Source organism: Alternaria novae-zelandiae, assembly GCF_023758075.1.
Source record: "Alternaria novae-zelandiae strain BMP 2774 chromosome Unknown scaffold_31, whole genome shotgun sequence".
NCBI classification, from domain to species: Eukaryota; Fungi; Ascomycota; class Dothideomycetes; order Pleosporales; family Pleosporaceae; genus Alternaria; species Alternaria novae-zelandiae.
The window spans coordinates 162,001-176,751 of NW_026056991.1; the positions used below are offsets into that span (position 1 = coordinate 162,001).

General features: G+C 52.9%; 5 protein-coding genes across 5 annotated transcripts; 4 read left to right on the forward strand and 1 right to left on the reverse strand.

The window, feature by feature from the left end:
• Positions 1–3,150: 3,150 nt before the first annotated feature.
• J4E88_010274 (uncharacterized protein) lies at positions 3,151–4,145 on the forward strand (the record flags this gene model as incomplete). The annotated part of the gene is made up of 2 exons (XM_049403869.1): positions 3,151–3,162; positions 3,213–4,145. The coding sequence occupies 2 exons, from the start codon at positions 3,151–3,153 to the stop codon at positions 4,143–4,145; spliced, it is 945 nt and encodes a 314-aa protein (XP_049250386.1).
• A 655-nt stretch (positions 4,146–4,800) lies between these two features.
• On the forward strand, positions 4,801–5,958 carry J4E88_010275 (uncharacterized protein; the record flags this gene model as incomplete). The annotated part of the gene is made up of 5 exons (XM_049403870.1): positions 4,801–4,827; positions 4,876–5,191; positions 5,247–5,408; positions 5,460–5,848; positions 5,920–5,958. The coding sequence occupies 5 exons, from the start codon at positions 4,801–4,803 to the stop codon at positions 5,956–5,958; spliced, it is 933 nt and encodes a 310-aa protein (XP_049250387.1).
• A 990-nt stretch (positions 5,959–6,948) lies between these two features.
• Positions 6,949–7,693, reverse strand: J4E88_010276 (uncharacterized protein; the record flags this gene model as incomplete). Its single annotated transcript, XM_049403871.1, has 2 exons — positions 6,949–7,395; positions 7,445–7,693. The coding sequence occupies 2 exons, from the start codon at positions 7,691–7,693 to the stop codon at positions 6,949–6,951; spliced, it is 696 nt and encodes a 231-aa protein (XP_049250388.1).
• A 1,308-nt stretch (positions 7,694–9,001) lies between these two features.
• Positions 9,002–10,102, forward strand: J4E88_010277 (uncharacterized protein; the record flags this gene model as incomplete). Its single annotated transcript, XM_049403872.1, has 3 exons — positions 9,002–9,218; positions 9,289–9,786; positions 9,834–10,102. The coding sequence occupies 3 exons, from the start codon at positions 9,002–9,004 to the stop codon at positions 10,100–10,102; spliced, it is 984 nt and encodes a 327-aa protein (XP_049250389.1).
• A 1,068-nt stretch (positions 10,103–11,170) lies between these two features.
• J4E88_010278 (uncharacterized protein) lies at positions 11,171–13,237 on the forward strand (the record flags this gene model as incomplete). Its single annotated transcript, XM_049403873.1, has 5 exons — positions 11,171–11,204; positions 11,299–11,817; positions 11,887–12,341; positions 12,390–12,658; positions 12,712–13,237. The coding sequence occupies 5 exons, from the start codon at positions 11,171–11,173 to the stop codon at positions 13,235–13,237; spliced, it is 1,803 nt and encodes a 600-aa protein (XP_049250390.1).
• Positions 13,238–14,751: the final 1,514 nt, after the last annotated feature.

A 14,751-nucleotide genomic window follows, 5' to 3' on the forward strand; every position in this document is an offset into this window, starting at 1 on the left:
ACTAGATCGAGTAGTCGTGCTGGCAGGAGGAACATAAGCGCTCTTTACAAAACGTCCGAATCGAGAGTGTCGGGTGCTTCGCGAGCGAAGTGCAGCTGCAGGGACAAGCGTAGCAAGAGCCGTAGTGGCGGATGGTCGACACGTTGCGAGGCGGTCGTTCCGTAGAACCTCTCCGCGAGTGTGTTTTGTTTTGCGTCGTACATCTGTCGGAGTGATGACTTCCATGAGAAAGTCGGTGAACATATCAGTGTGCGCAATATCGCGGTGTCCGTCCATATCTTTTTCTCATTTCGGTAATCTGGGGCTGAAAGCCTGGAGCCCTTTGAGTCGTAATGACAGCGATAGTTCTTGAGGTCGATCCAACAATGTCGAGGTCGACATCGACAGCTGATCTCTTCAATGTGCTGTGTGTCAACTTTCTTGAAAGCTGCCATGAGCATACAGTTGCCTTGTTCATTAGCGATAGCTCATGAAGGTCGAAGTCCAATTTGCTCGAACAAGTCTTGACAGCAACGCCGCTATTCTTTCATATCTCAGATTGCTTCGATGGTGAGGCGAGGTAAGTATAGTTTGTCCCCCCGAAGACTGCGCGCTTACTAGGACAATAGTGCTATATCAAGCGCGCAGTTCTTGGGGGGCGTTGGGTGGAATAAAGAAGTGTAAGAGAAAAGAAGAACAAATTGCAGTATATATAAGCATGTGAGAGCAAGTACTAGGTTAAAAGTATAAAGACTGTCACGTTGTCATGTAATATCATCCCGAGATTGCCGAGACTTACCTTTACCTTTACTGCGCGACCGCTAACTACCTACAGCTCTACAGATATTCTATTACTAAAATACGAATTATATATAAACTGTTATGACGGCGACTTCGACTGAGCCGACATGCTCGCTGTTGACAAAGGGTTTCAGAGACTCAAGGGCGTGAATGGCGATATCGACAAGAGTCAAGTCGTGCGCGGCGTTGCGGTCGTCCTGCTGCGGGAGCTTCGGAGGAAGTACCAAATGGTGATAGGCGTAGGCCGTAGCCGCTGCCGACGCCATGGTGTAGACACCACAGGGAGTACACTATATGATAGATGAGTCAGCTTGTGTAACCTTGCCTGAAAAGGAGCATGTTTAGGGGTATAGGTATCTGCTGTGCGAGTAGCACTTGCGCTGCAGGCGCGACGGACCCCACGTACCTAATGGGCTCAGCTATCCGGTCTGTCTATTCAGAATGCAGAATAATATTCAGGGTGTTAACCCAGTAGCGAAGATGGAATAGCAACAGTCGCAACCAAAACGATGAGGAGAAAGTGTGGTGTCGTGGTAGCGAGGGCGCGGTAGTAAAAGGTGGGGGGAAAAGACGCAAGACGGTGGACGAAATCTCTGTACGACGCAAGAGAAATGCTCGCTTGAAAGAGGTGAAATTCGACTGTGCGCGTCGTTGTTGTCTTAAACAGGCAAACAGACTTCACCTTCACTTGAGCACTCCAGCAGCGCGTGCCCACCGCCTCATCACTTCGCCGCAACATGGGCGTCGCTGTCTGCAAAACAACAAGGCTGAGTATACTGAAATGCCCACGCCATATCTGATATGCTCTTCTGCTTCATGCATTCCAAGACCACGCGTCATTCCGGTCAGTGAATGGCTCAATGGTGTGGCTGTGTGGCGCGTGCGTGTAGTACAAAGCCAGGGTGCGCAAGGCAACAGTCTCAGGCTCATTCGACTCCAAATACAATTCCCAAGAGGCACCCTCAGTTTTTGTGTATTGCATAATCCAGCATCCTTCTCTTGTGGGTGGCCATCATCTGAAAGACGCGTGCCCGCGCAAGGCTATGACGTCACGCGTTGCGGCGAAGCTGGACCGCGCAAGACGCGTCTGCTATGCCTCGTTGACATTGTCACAGAATTGATGCGTGCAGTGATGATGGAGCGTCAGTATTCGAGACCAACAGGATGGATGTTCGCATGCGAAGAGCGAGGCCTTGATGTGTCGTCAAGAGCAACCTCGGGATCGAGCCTACAAACGTCGTCAGCCTTGGCATACGCGCTAACCGATCATCGGAGGATGAGGGGCGTTTTTGAGCTAGCCAGCCCGCGCCGTACAGCGCGTATTCTCCATCCTTGCGTCCCTTGCCTCTTCAACCCCCCATCGCGGTTGGCCCATGAGTTCTCGTACGTCCTTTTTTACTGCATTGCGGCTTGCTCATGAGATCCCGGCTCTGGAATCTGTATGCCCCGATGTCTGGACTATTTGCGAAGACCCGCCTCGTACCTAGGTACATACGGGTGGCACGACTGCTTCGCTTGCGATCTACTGCATAGTTTACATGCTGGACATGCAGATGGCCCTTCCTTCTTCCTCAATGGGCAACACCCCCGGTATCCGGGAGATCTAGGTGCGCTGGATCAACCCGCATTTAGATGTATTTGAGCCGCGCAGGCGGATGGCTATATCCGACCGAAATTATTCATAACCATCAACATTCGCCCAGTGGTGCCCATCAGGTTCACTTTTGCCATCCTCCCATTGCATTCAGAATGGTACAACTGGCAGGTGTCGCAGCCTTGCTGTTTGCTGCGCCGTCCATCGCAGCAGGTGCGGCACAAAGCCTCTCTGGTGGAGAGCAGTCCGCCTGCTCTAAGCTGAGATCTAAATACCCCGACAGTACCTTCTCGCCTGGAACTTCCGGCTACTTATATGAGACACAAGAGCGTACGATAATATCCTCGAAAATTCGGCCCTATCTTCACTAACAATTTACAGCATACTGGTCAGCTACGGTATACAGCAGCCCTGCGTGCGTTTTCGTTCCACAACATGCACAGCAAGTTGCCTACGCGGTCACCACAATGACCCTGACACGTTCCAAGTTTGCTATGCGAGGTGGAGGGCATATGCCGATATCTGGTTACAACGGGATTGACGGTTCCGGTGTATTGATCTCTTCTTCCAACCTGACGACCTTGGTACTTTCCACGGACAGGTCGCTCGTCTCTGTTGGACCCGGGAACAGGTGGAGAGACGTTTACGCCTATCTAAAACCATTTGGGCTCGCAGCTGTCGGCGGTCGTGTGGGCCACGTTGGTGTTCCCGGCTTGTTACTCGGTGGCGGCATCTCTTTCTACTCATCGGAGTATGGATTCGCTTCCGACAATGTTATGAAGTATGAGGTATGTCGCCAATCTTCTGTATAAAGATATACATGACTAACAATGGGTAGTGTGTGCTTTCAAGTGGCCAAATCGTTGAGGCGACGGCAACGAACAAGTACTCAGATCTCTTCTGGGCATTGAGGGGCGGCGGTAATTCGTTCTGCATCGTCACGCGATTTGATTTGCGACCGGTGGAGGGCAGCGACGTTCACGTCGGCATCGGTCAGTTTGATCAGACTCAGGCATCCGGCTACCTGGACGGCGTGTACAACTTCGGGAAATATGGAGGGTCTGACCCAAAAGCTGCCATCATTCCGACTATTCTTACCTTCCCCGCGGCGAACATGACTGTCTATGCGGCTGCAAAGTTCTACCACTCCGTCACTGACAACCCGAAAGTATTCGAGAACTTCACCGCGCCAAAGCTTACCCCAGTCGCTGATTCATACGCACTGCAGCCGTTGTCAGACTACATCTCAGCTACAGATGCCCTGCAGCCATTGGGACTGCGCCAGGAATTCCGCACACTTTCGTCCATTGTTGACCGAAAGGCCGTGCAGCTCATTCACGACACCTTCGTCTCCGGCGTCAACGCCAAGTTGCCCAGTGTTGCCAATATCCAGGCCTCGATTACCTTCCAGCCCATCACGAAGGCATTCCTCTCGCACAGCGCGAAGACTGGAGGCAACCCTCAAGGCATCAACGTCTCGAAAGCACCCTTCTTTTGGATGGTGGAGAACTTCACCTGGTCTTCAGCGAGCGATGACGCGAAAGTGCGCGCTGCTGCTGATGAGATCACAGCAAACATAAACAGCTTGCTGCGCACGGGATCGTATAGCGCGGACTATCTCTACATGAACGATGCTGGGAAGGGCCAGCCCATTTTCCAGAGCTATCCCGCTGCCAACTTAAGGAAGCTGAAGACTATTCTTACCAAGTACGACCCTCTCATGGTGTACACTAACCTCATGCCTGGTGGTTGGAAGGTCGCCGATGCATGATGAACGATCCCCATGATCTGGTTCGGCGATTGTGTACAAAACTCTGACAATACAACCCATGCATCTCCTATGAATATACGGTGTATCGTCCAACGTCTTCATTAACATGCTTCACGATAAGCTTAATCGGGGAAGGAAGGTACAACATAATCGCACCATGTCTACCCAAGAGATCGGTTCGGCCGCTGCGGAACCTAGGAAGACGGCTTCGAAAAGGGCCGAGACCAAGTTATGGCACCGGAGGTGCTACTTCAGTAGGATGTTCGTAATGCGAGCAACACAAAATCTCATGCAGGGTCAGCTTGGAAGAATTGCGCCGTAATTTTGCCGCTACCTGCATGCGCTGCTGGACTTCGCCGTTTAACCCGTATCAACTATTTGGACTTGGCTCGCCGTCGAGTGCACGCCATGTACGGACGGAATTATCGAAGACTACCAGGTAGGAAACGGCGTATCTGGGGCATCCACCGTCTCATAGATCAGGCTTCGCGATGCAAACCAGGATGGGGCCGAATGCGAATGCGAGTCTTGGTGTTGGGATAGTGACGAAGGCGAGATGTACGACGATGTTAAGACTAGATACATATCTCGCAAGCAGGCCACTCGGATCGCAGTATCATCCTTCCATCTGTGGAGATACTGAGCCAAGAACAAGATGGCGCTCAGTTACACCGATCTAATGGTAAGTCGAACAACAACGATACAGTTCACAGCTCTAACTCCTCGACAGCAATTAACATGGACCCTTTGGGGTGTATCATTCCTCTGCACAACCCTTAGAGGCTTTCTACGATGGAAGTCTCAACACCGACTCTTCGCAGACGACTATTTCGTCTTCTTCGGCTTGCTCTCCTTGACTGCCCTCTCCGCAGTCATCACATGTCTGCTACCACAGTTCTTTCTTGCGCAGGAATACTCAAAAGCGGCTATACTGGATCCGCTTACGCCGTTGCCACTACCGCCGGATGAATTCATCGAGAGAACGCGTACGTCGCTCAAGTTCATGTTCAGCCAGATGCTATTGTTTTGGACTACATTGTGGGCTGGTGAGTGGGCTTGCTAAACTGGTGAGCAGGCTATCCTACTAATATATCACTATAGCCAAGTTCTCCATTCTTTTCTTCTTCAGACGGCTGGTAATAGGACTTCCAGTATACATGCGTGCATGGTGGGCGTCCTTTGTACTGGTCTTACTCCTCTACCTCGCATGCATCGCCTCCAACTTCCTAACCTGCCAACCACTATCCAAGTACTGGAGCGCAAGTCAGTACCCCACCCCCATCCTCTCTCCACAAACCCTTCTAACTCGCACAGCCGGATGCAGCGACCCAGAAGACCTCATCCGCGCCGACGCATCCATCAAGTTCGCAACGAGCGCAGACGTCATTGCTGACGCCCTCATCATGCTCCTTCCTCTAAACCTCTTGCGCAAACTACAAGTCTCGCCCCAACAAAAGTTTGGACTAGCCGTTATATTCTCTCTCGGCACCATCATCATCGCCTTCGCGTTTGCACGCCTCGTGCAAGTCACAAAGGCTACTTCGAACCCTGATCCAACGACCCTTGCTGATGGGCCCGTGCTACTCAGCATGTGGAGTCACATCGAGTCGTCTGTATCTGTTATCGTTGCTACACTGCCGGCGTTCAGGTACTTGCTCAATGGTAAGATGGGCCGGACACGACCGGGTCCTTCGAAGCCACCGGTATATGGTTCTGCACAACCAGCTTCATCGGGAGCACAAAGCAGATCTCGTCGTGTGTATAGTATGCATAGGTGGAGTCGGAATACTACGTTGAGGTTGCCGAGCAGTGAGCAGGATAGGAAGGGAAGTAACGAGTGGGGTAGTGAGACGGAGTTGAGGCCTATGGCTGCGGTCGGAAAACAAGTTGATGTTACCGTCGAGAGAGAATTGGGGTCGACGCGGCACTCGCTTCCACAGCGTTCAGATTCATTATTGAGGCTTGGGAAGGTAGTTTAGAGATGGTGTTAGTACTCAACCGTTTTCGCGTTCCGAGTTGTGCTTATGACCACATCGACTACCCAGTCTCGTATCTCTGTACGTTGTTGTCAGACTCATCCTCAAGGCTGAGTCATCTGGAGCGCTTCTCACGCAATCATCGCAATTGCTCATATACCCATGGCTAACCATGATCCTCATTGCCTGTGTCTGATTTGAATCATGCGTCCTCCAACTCTTGTAACCTTGACAAAAAGATACCCTAGCACGATAGTGTAGGCCGAACCTACAAAATGAAGTCGGTAAACGAGAGCGTCAACCGTAGAGCTGTCATGTTTGGCCAAGACTGAAGACAGCCGTTAATGCAGTGGAGATCTAGTCATCATCGTCGTGAAGTGGTCCAAGCCACATAGGCCGCGGGCCATCATGCATCCTTTGCTGGTAACGAAGAGCGGGGTTAGGAGGTAGATCCGCACACACCGGAAGTTCGATCGCACACGTGTAAAAAAGGGCACTAAGGAACCGACAAGCATTAGGCTGAGACAAGAGGAAGATCTTTCCGACCGATGTCATGGGATGCAGGGGAAAAGATTGGCGGTGAGTAGTCACGATAGGTCATTTCAAGGCTCAGAAGTTGTGAAGTCAAAACTGTTCATTTCCCCAAACCATGTATGCTGTCCCGTCTCGCGAGGGTATAGTGATATAGATAGAACGCCGTAACTAAGTAAACCAAGGAGCCACAACCCACGCACAGCGTTCCTGCGCACTCGCCCAACACCGACCAGAAAAAGAAGAAGACGTAACGAAAGGTGAGATCAGAGCCAGCTGATGCTACAGGCGTCGTGCTATTGCGCAAGAACCTTGTCAACAGCAGCACCGGCTAGTAGCTGAACGTCTTGTATGCTGCCCTTGACGTCGATGATCTCCACATCCTTCAGTTGCTTGCACTCCGTCTCGTCGGGCTCTTCCAGCGCAGCAAACTGGCTCTCGACCATGGCGTCCTTCATGTAGTGGCCTTGTCTGGCGCGGACGCGGGCGAGGAGGGTCTCCATGTCAGAGCGGAGGTAGACGAAGTGTACGTTGGCGTTTGGGTCCTCGTCGTAGAGGCGGGCTGTGCGGATGACGTCGCGGTACTTCTTCTTGAGCGCACTGCAGGTAACAACGACGCCCTTGGCTCCGTTCTTCAGTGCAGTGATGGCCTGGTCTCGTAGGAGGATGAGCCAGTCCCAGCGGTCTTCGTCGTTGAGAGGGATGCCGGCGGCCATCTTGTCGATGTTTGCTTTTGGGTGGAACTGCAAAGACGTCAGTACGCATTAGATAGATCACAGGGAACTGGCTAACCTCGTCGCCCTCGATGTAGTCAAATCCATATCGATCCGAGAGGTGCTTTGCAACAGTGCTCTTGCCGCACCCTGCTGGACCGGTGACGATGAGGATGTGGTGGTGGGTTGAAATGGTCATTTTGGCGGTCTCGGTCTCGTTCATGACAGCCATGGACTTGGATGGCGAGCCTGTATTGGAAGCCGGTGGTGTAGGTGGTGATGCATATTGTATGGGCTTTGGCTGCGATAGATCGACGGTTTGCATCATGGTGGTACAGAGTTTGAAGTTTGAGTCAAACTGTTGTGGAAATGAGTGTTTGTAGTACGTGAGGCTCTTGTATGACGCTAATGCTTGAGTTGGGCTCCCGAAAACAAAGGGACGGGTGTCGGGTAGGGTTAATATAGTATATTGCGATATGGTCGGGACCAAATATAAGTGTATGCAGACTGTAAGCAATCAACGGCGCCCCGATTCGCGCTGGGGCGTGGTGCGTTTTAAGGCGTGGGACCTTGGAATACTGGTCTGGAAATTTCTCCCGCAAGCCATGACGGCAACGGCAAGGGTGAAATGCGATGGAGCTTGTCGTTATTCTGGGAGCCAAGCCACGATGGCACGCTCCGAAAAGCAAACAGCGAATGGCGAGCAAGGGCGTGTAGCTAGTTTCAGTAACAGGCCCAGCCGGCTGTAACAGCCGCGAAGCCGGGGCTGGAGAGAGAGAACTTCGGCGTTTGAAAGTGGACCTGTCGCGTGTGGGATGACGAGTAGCGCATCAGTCTCCCCGCATGAGGACCCCAGTCCTTCTCAGGTACTTATGCATCCCGCATGCCGGTGACCACGACATGCCAGCGCAGACTTGAGTTCTGAACGCCAGGCAACTGCAGGGCGCTCTGCTGAGTAGATTGCGATTCGACTGAGTTTCTGCCTGGAAGCAATAGACTTCAGCTCACCGCTTTGACTCGCGGTACGAAGCTGTTTGATAATGGCGCGTGGGGGTTAGGCGAGGAATCTGAAAGTGCATCGGGCCGGCGAGGATCGAGGCTGCGAACAGTCTTTGAGTTGCGATTAGTCGATTAGTCTTTGGGGCGGCATCCGGCAGATGCTCCGGATAGTCCAGACGGGTGAGAACGTTTGAGCCAGAGGTGCAGGCAGACCCGATCAGTCACGACGCCGCGATATTGCAGCTGCTCGTGTGCAGCTCACCGCCAAACGAGTGCATATTTGCTGTTTCGTATGCAGGTGCCTATCTCCGCAGGCTCGGGAGGGGCATGTGGAGGACCATCTGACCCGACGAGAGCAGCAGTCAGACATGACGTGGACCCAGTGAAGAGTAAAACAAGGATACCTGGGGGTGAATATGACGAGGTGGTGTTGGTGAGGGATCGGGGAAGGCGGGGCAGGATGCGCTCACGTGACGGGCCCAACGGGGACAAGCGTCATCAGCTGTTGCCATGGATCTGGGGCGCAGCTCTCCACACCACGGCCATCCAGTCGAGCGCCGCCGACCACCGACGCGACGAGTGCTTCTGATACCGCTTCCGAACACGCGCCAATCCACCGGCACTTCTCTGGCCCGGCATGTCGTACTTCTTCTCCACCCCGGTCGACATCGACATCGTGCTCGAGGACCTCGACGACCGCTCCGCCGTTGATGTCAAGCTCGACAAAAACCGCAAAGAGAAGGTACCGCTGTACCTGGACGGCGAATCAGTCAAGGGCCAGGTCACCGTAAGGCCCAAGGATGGCAAGCGCCTCGAGCACACGGGCATCAAGGTGCAATTCATCGGCACCATTGGTAGGCATCCGCCGTCCCGGAGCTTCACCATAGCTATATCTCGGCGCGCAGTGCTGACATAATGCGCCAGAGATGTTCTTCGACCGCGGAAACCACTACGAGTTCCTCTCCCTCGGCCAAGAGCTAGCAGCCCCCGGCGAGCTCCAGCACCCGCAGACGTTCGACTTCAACTTCAAGAACGTCGAGAAGCAATACGAATCCTACAATGGCATCAACGTCAAGCTGCGCTACTTTGTGCGCGTTACTGTATCGCGGAGAATGGCAGATGTAGTCAGAGAGAAGGACCTGTGGGTCTACTCCTACCGGATACCGCCCGAGACCAACAGCTCCATTAAGATGGACGTCGGTATCGAAGACTGCCTGCACATTGAGTTCGAGTACTCGAAATCGAAATACCACCTGAAGGACGTGATTGTGGGCAGGATATACTTCTTGTTGGTACGGTTAAAGATCAAGCACATGGAATTGTCCATCATAAGAAGAGAGACAACGGGGGCTGCTCCCAATCAGTACAACGAGAGCGAGACCCTGGTGCGCTTCGAGATCATGGACGGCTCACCGTCGCGAGGTAAGCACCATGACTCTTTTGCGACAGGCATTACTGACGACGTCAAGGTGAAACAATCCCCATCAGGTTGTTCCTCGGAGGCTTCGACCTGACACCCACCTTCCGCGAAGTCAACAAGAAATACTCCACCCGATACTACTTGAGTCTAGTCCTCATCGACGAAGGTATGACACAAGCACACCTCTACGCTACTGTGACTGACCTTTATTCAGACGCCCGTCGATACTTTAAGCAATCCGAGATCGTGCTATTCCGACAAGCACCGGAAGGCCTGACGTTGGCCCAGGAGCAGAACAAGCTGATGGCAGTGTCGTGAGAACGTAGATAGAAGTCACTGTATAGATACTTGGAAGCTGTTGAGTGTGGGGTGTGGGATCTGCCAAAGGCTGCCCATCGACCCACCATGCGAATGTTCGGACCTCGGGATCGGGCTCAATATTGTACTATCACACCGCGGCGGCGGGAGCTTACGCAGACACTGGGGCCTTCTTCAGTGCATGGATGGTGCATGTGTAAATACAGCAATGCAGTCCTCCAGGGACGGCAATGTCGCAGGGAAATCATCGGGCAAACGTAGAAATCTTGGCCGAGTCTCCACATTACGGTGCAATAGTGCGTCTTCACCTGCATGATCGTGGTGCACCATCGGCTCTGGTCCCGAACTCTCTGTCAGAGAAGTGTGGCTTGTGTGATTGTCTGGGTAGGCCATGAGTCGGCATCGCCGCTGCCGGTTGTTGCGGCCTCTCGAGCGTTGCTGTGCTTATTGGTCGAGGCTGTTCTTGAGGCTCTCGGATGATCTGCACCTAAACATTCCCTACGCGGTTCCTGCATCGATTCCTCTTACACTTTCCGAGGAGACTTTTGATGACTCTCTCGCTCACAGGACACCATAATGTCAATCTGTCGCTCCGATTATGTCGACGACAAAGGCTTCAGCTCCGCGGAACGCGCATGCGACCCACAGTAAAGATGCCGATGTTCAGCAATCTCACGATCCGCACGACGCCACACTTTGCCGCAACCCTGAGGATCGCGATGGATCCCTTCTTATCAGGGCATACCCACTAAAGCTGAGTTCCCGAAACGGTACGCACCCACTCAACATGAAAACCCGTCCAAATGATTGGAATGTGTGATTCCGCGTCACCAAGAGTCGCTCCGAAATAATGGGGACGTGGGCTTACTAGGCAAAAGCTTCCCTGCAAATGACGTTTTGCATGGAATTCTTCACTTTCCCATGGCTTAATCGCGGGACTACTTTTTCACCATGTTGTACACTTGGCACCTCCCACGCCCCTGTTTTACTCCCACGTTCAGTACATATCAGATATAAGGTTGTCAGGGTCTGCTTGCCTTGAGGCATAGGAAGAAACGAGCATACAACATGTCGCAACAACAGCCGAACAAAGCTGACAACAGTAAGTCATTCAACGAGCTCGAATTTCCTTCCGAAAAGCCAGCAGAGCTTCTTTCTCGTTGGCATCAAGAAATACATGTACTAACCTTCCACAGGGCAGCAGTCAGATTACTTTACATCCCAAAGACCTGCAGCAACGCCTGAGCCACGACAGCAACCCTCGGCAACGCGCATGCCATCGGGGTTGGCACAAAGTCGTTCCAATGCACCAAGTATAGGGAGACTTGACACTGCCCGTTTGGAGTCACGACCCGAGAATGAGCGCGCCAACACTACTGCAACTGGTATGACCCAAATGGGCACCATCAGAAACACGCCCACTGCCCGAAAGAGCCGTGCAACTCGTGAGAATGTCCGGCAAGAGCCGCCACGACGACCTGAGAAGAAGCAACAGCAGACTGTAGACGTGGAGAACGACTACTTCTCACTGAACCCTTGGTACAATGAGCAAAAGTCAAAACCAGTCTTCGGTTTGGGCGCGCCTTTGCCACGCACTGTACGTAAGGGTATGTGGTGGGGAAGAGGCGACCTGCGCAAGTCTTTGTACCGGGTCGATGAAGGGGATGCAGATGGTATTGCTCGACAAGATGGATTAGGCTTTCATGATGGCAAAGGTAAGTCTTCATATACTCCCTTGATGTGACCTCCCTCAAGAATAATCATTCTAACTAGAACGTGGACAGATTTGGAAGAAGATTCAGAAGACTCTCAGGAGACGCTAGACGGCGTTGGCCGCCCACACCAACGACGCGACCCCTCGCATTTCCAGACAACAGTCGACGGCCGCAATGTCAACATGAAACGCGTGCCAACAAGTGAAGCTGACCAGGTGCTTGGCCGCAACCAAGAACCGAACGCTCGCAGCCATGAACATCATGAAGGCCAAGAACGTGCGCCCGTTAACGAGCACGGCTTGGAGTTCTCTGATGGACGCGGGCAGCAGCAACACTTTGGTTTGCAAGACGGTCTTCCACCGCTCCAGGAACACGATACGAATATGTCTTCTCAGACTAAGCAAGAAGAGAAAGAGATCCAGCAACGGGAGCATGAGGCAGAACGCGAGTTCTACAACCAATACCGCAACCCAATCGCTAGGCTGCGAGCCAAGTACCCACAGGCACCTGCCGAGTTCCTCGCCGTATGTATCATCAACTGTTCTGATAGCAACCTTACTAATACTGTGTAGACGTTTGTGTACCTACTTATTGGACTTTGCGTCAATCTTTCAGTCGCCACATCCCAAGAAGGCACCGGCAGCTTCGAGACCCAAGCCTGGGGATGGGGCTTCGCAGTCATGATTGGCATCTACCTCGGCGGCGGTGTCAGCGGTTCACATCTCAGTCCTACAATCTCGATCTCGCTATCCGTCTACCGCGGTTTCCCCTGGAAGATGGCCATCGTCTACATCTTCATGCAGTTGCTGGCAGGACTTTGTGCCGGCGCCGTAGCTTACGCGTACGTCACATCTTCTGCTGATCAAAACGCCTCAGTTGCTAACGTCGTGATAGCCTTTACGCAGATGCTATCCATGCAGTAGACCCCGGTCTCACTCTAGAGATGACTGGCAAGGCTCTCTTCCCTCAAGGACCCATCTATTCCACCGCAACCGGCTTCTTCAACGACTTCGTCTACATGGCCATCTTCGTCTGCGTCATCTTCGCACTCGGAGACGACCAGAACTCGCCTCCAGGCCAAGGCATGACAGCCTTCGTCGTCGGTCTTACAGGTTTCGTCACCATGATCGGGCTTGGCTACAACACTGGTCTGGGTATTTCACCAGCGCGCGATCTTGGTCCAAGGCTCATCGGATTATGGGTTGGATATGATTCGGCCTTTGAAAACGGGTACTGGGCCTATGGTTCTTGGGGCGCATCTATTGCTGGTGCGCTATGTGGTGGCTTGATGTATGATCTTTGCATCTTCGTGGGTGGAGAGTCGCCTGTTAATTACAGGTGGCCGCAGCCGGGGGATATCAAGTGGAAGGCCAAGGAGAAGAAGGATAAGGCGAAGGATAGGATTCAGCAGGTGGCGTAAATCTTCGCGAGTAATGTTAATAGTTGAAAGAAAACAGTTCGATGCATTTACTCGGTGCACTTCTGGTGAAGATGTAGTTGCGTCGGTTGATGTGCGAGGAAGCTTGTGCGGCTCCGGGAATAGGACGACCGGAAACAGGGCGCTGCGCGTCATGCCCAACCACCGATCCGCAACTTCTCCATTGGATATCTCACGATCATGACCTTTACGGGGAAGGTCACATCCTATCGGAAGCTACACCGACGGATAATCGCACGCTGCGCGCAAACTTATCGCTAGCGATGAGCTTTGTGATGCTTTTAGAGTCTCATCTGTCGCATACCTTTCATCACCGTCACCACATCAACCACCATGCGATGACAGCAACAACCAAGAACACATGACAAGAGCACTCTGAAAAAACAAGAAGAATCACTGAAAGATGTCTATATCCCCACACACCTCCGACACGACCCCGTCGTCAAAGCCAGAAATGCTACACCAAGAGCACAAACAAGCAGACCGCAAAATCGGTTTACGTTCACGCCTTAAACACTTCACATTCGCCTGGTTCCTCTCAACAATGAGCACAGGCGGTCTCGCCCTCGCCATAGCAGAAACACCGCATCAATTCCCCGGTACCCATCCCTCTTCCATCCCGTCGCGCTTGCCAATACTAACAAACCCACCCCCAGGCCTCCACCAAATCGGCCTAACCCTCTTCCTCCTAAACATCCTCCTCTTCTTCGCTCTCTCAACCCTAACAAGCCTCCGCTTCCTCCACCACCGCACCCACTTCCTTACTTCCTTCCTTTACCCCCAAGAATCCTTCTTCCTCGGCTCCTTCTACCTCTCCCTCAGCGTCATCCTCGCCGGCATCCAAACCTACGGCATCACGCACGGCCCCGCTTACCCCTGGCTCATCGACGCCGTCTACGCACTCTACTGGATCTACGCCGCAGCCTCCCTCGCAAACTCCGTGTTCCAGTATTGGATAGTGATCCAGTGGGGAAAAGTCCGTCCTGTGCCGCCGCTGCCGAGTCTTTTCCTAGCGGGGTATTCGGCCATGTTGACGGGGACGGTGGCGAGTCTTGTGGCGGGGAGCCAGACGGATGGGAGGGCGGTGAAGGTGGTTGTGAGTGGGGTTGCGTGGCAGGGGTTTGGGTGGTGTATCAGTCTCATTGCCATAGTCGGTTTTGTACGCAACTTGTTAGACAACGGGTTTCCGCCAAATCAGTTACGGCCTGCGTTGTTTATACCGGTGGGGAGTGGCGCGTACACGATTGTTGCGTTGATTGGGCTGGCGAATGCGGTGCCGAACAACATGTCAGAGGGCTACTTTGCGAAGCATCCTGCTGCGCCGGAGATACTTCGTGTTTTGGCGCTTTTCACGGGGATTTTCTTGTATGTGTTTAGTTTCTGGTTGTTTGCGATTGCGCTGCTGGGGAATGTGGGGGTGGTGGGTAGGATGCCGTTTAGTCTGACGTGGTGGGCTTTCATCTTTCCCAATGTGGGGTTTACGCTTAGTACGGGTG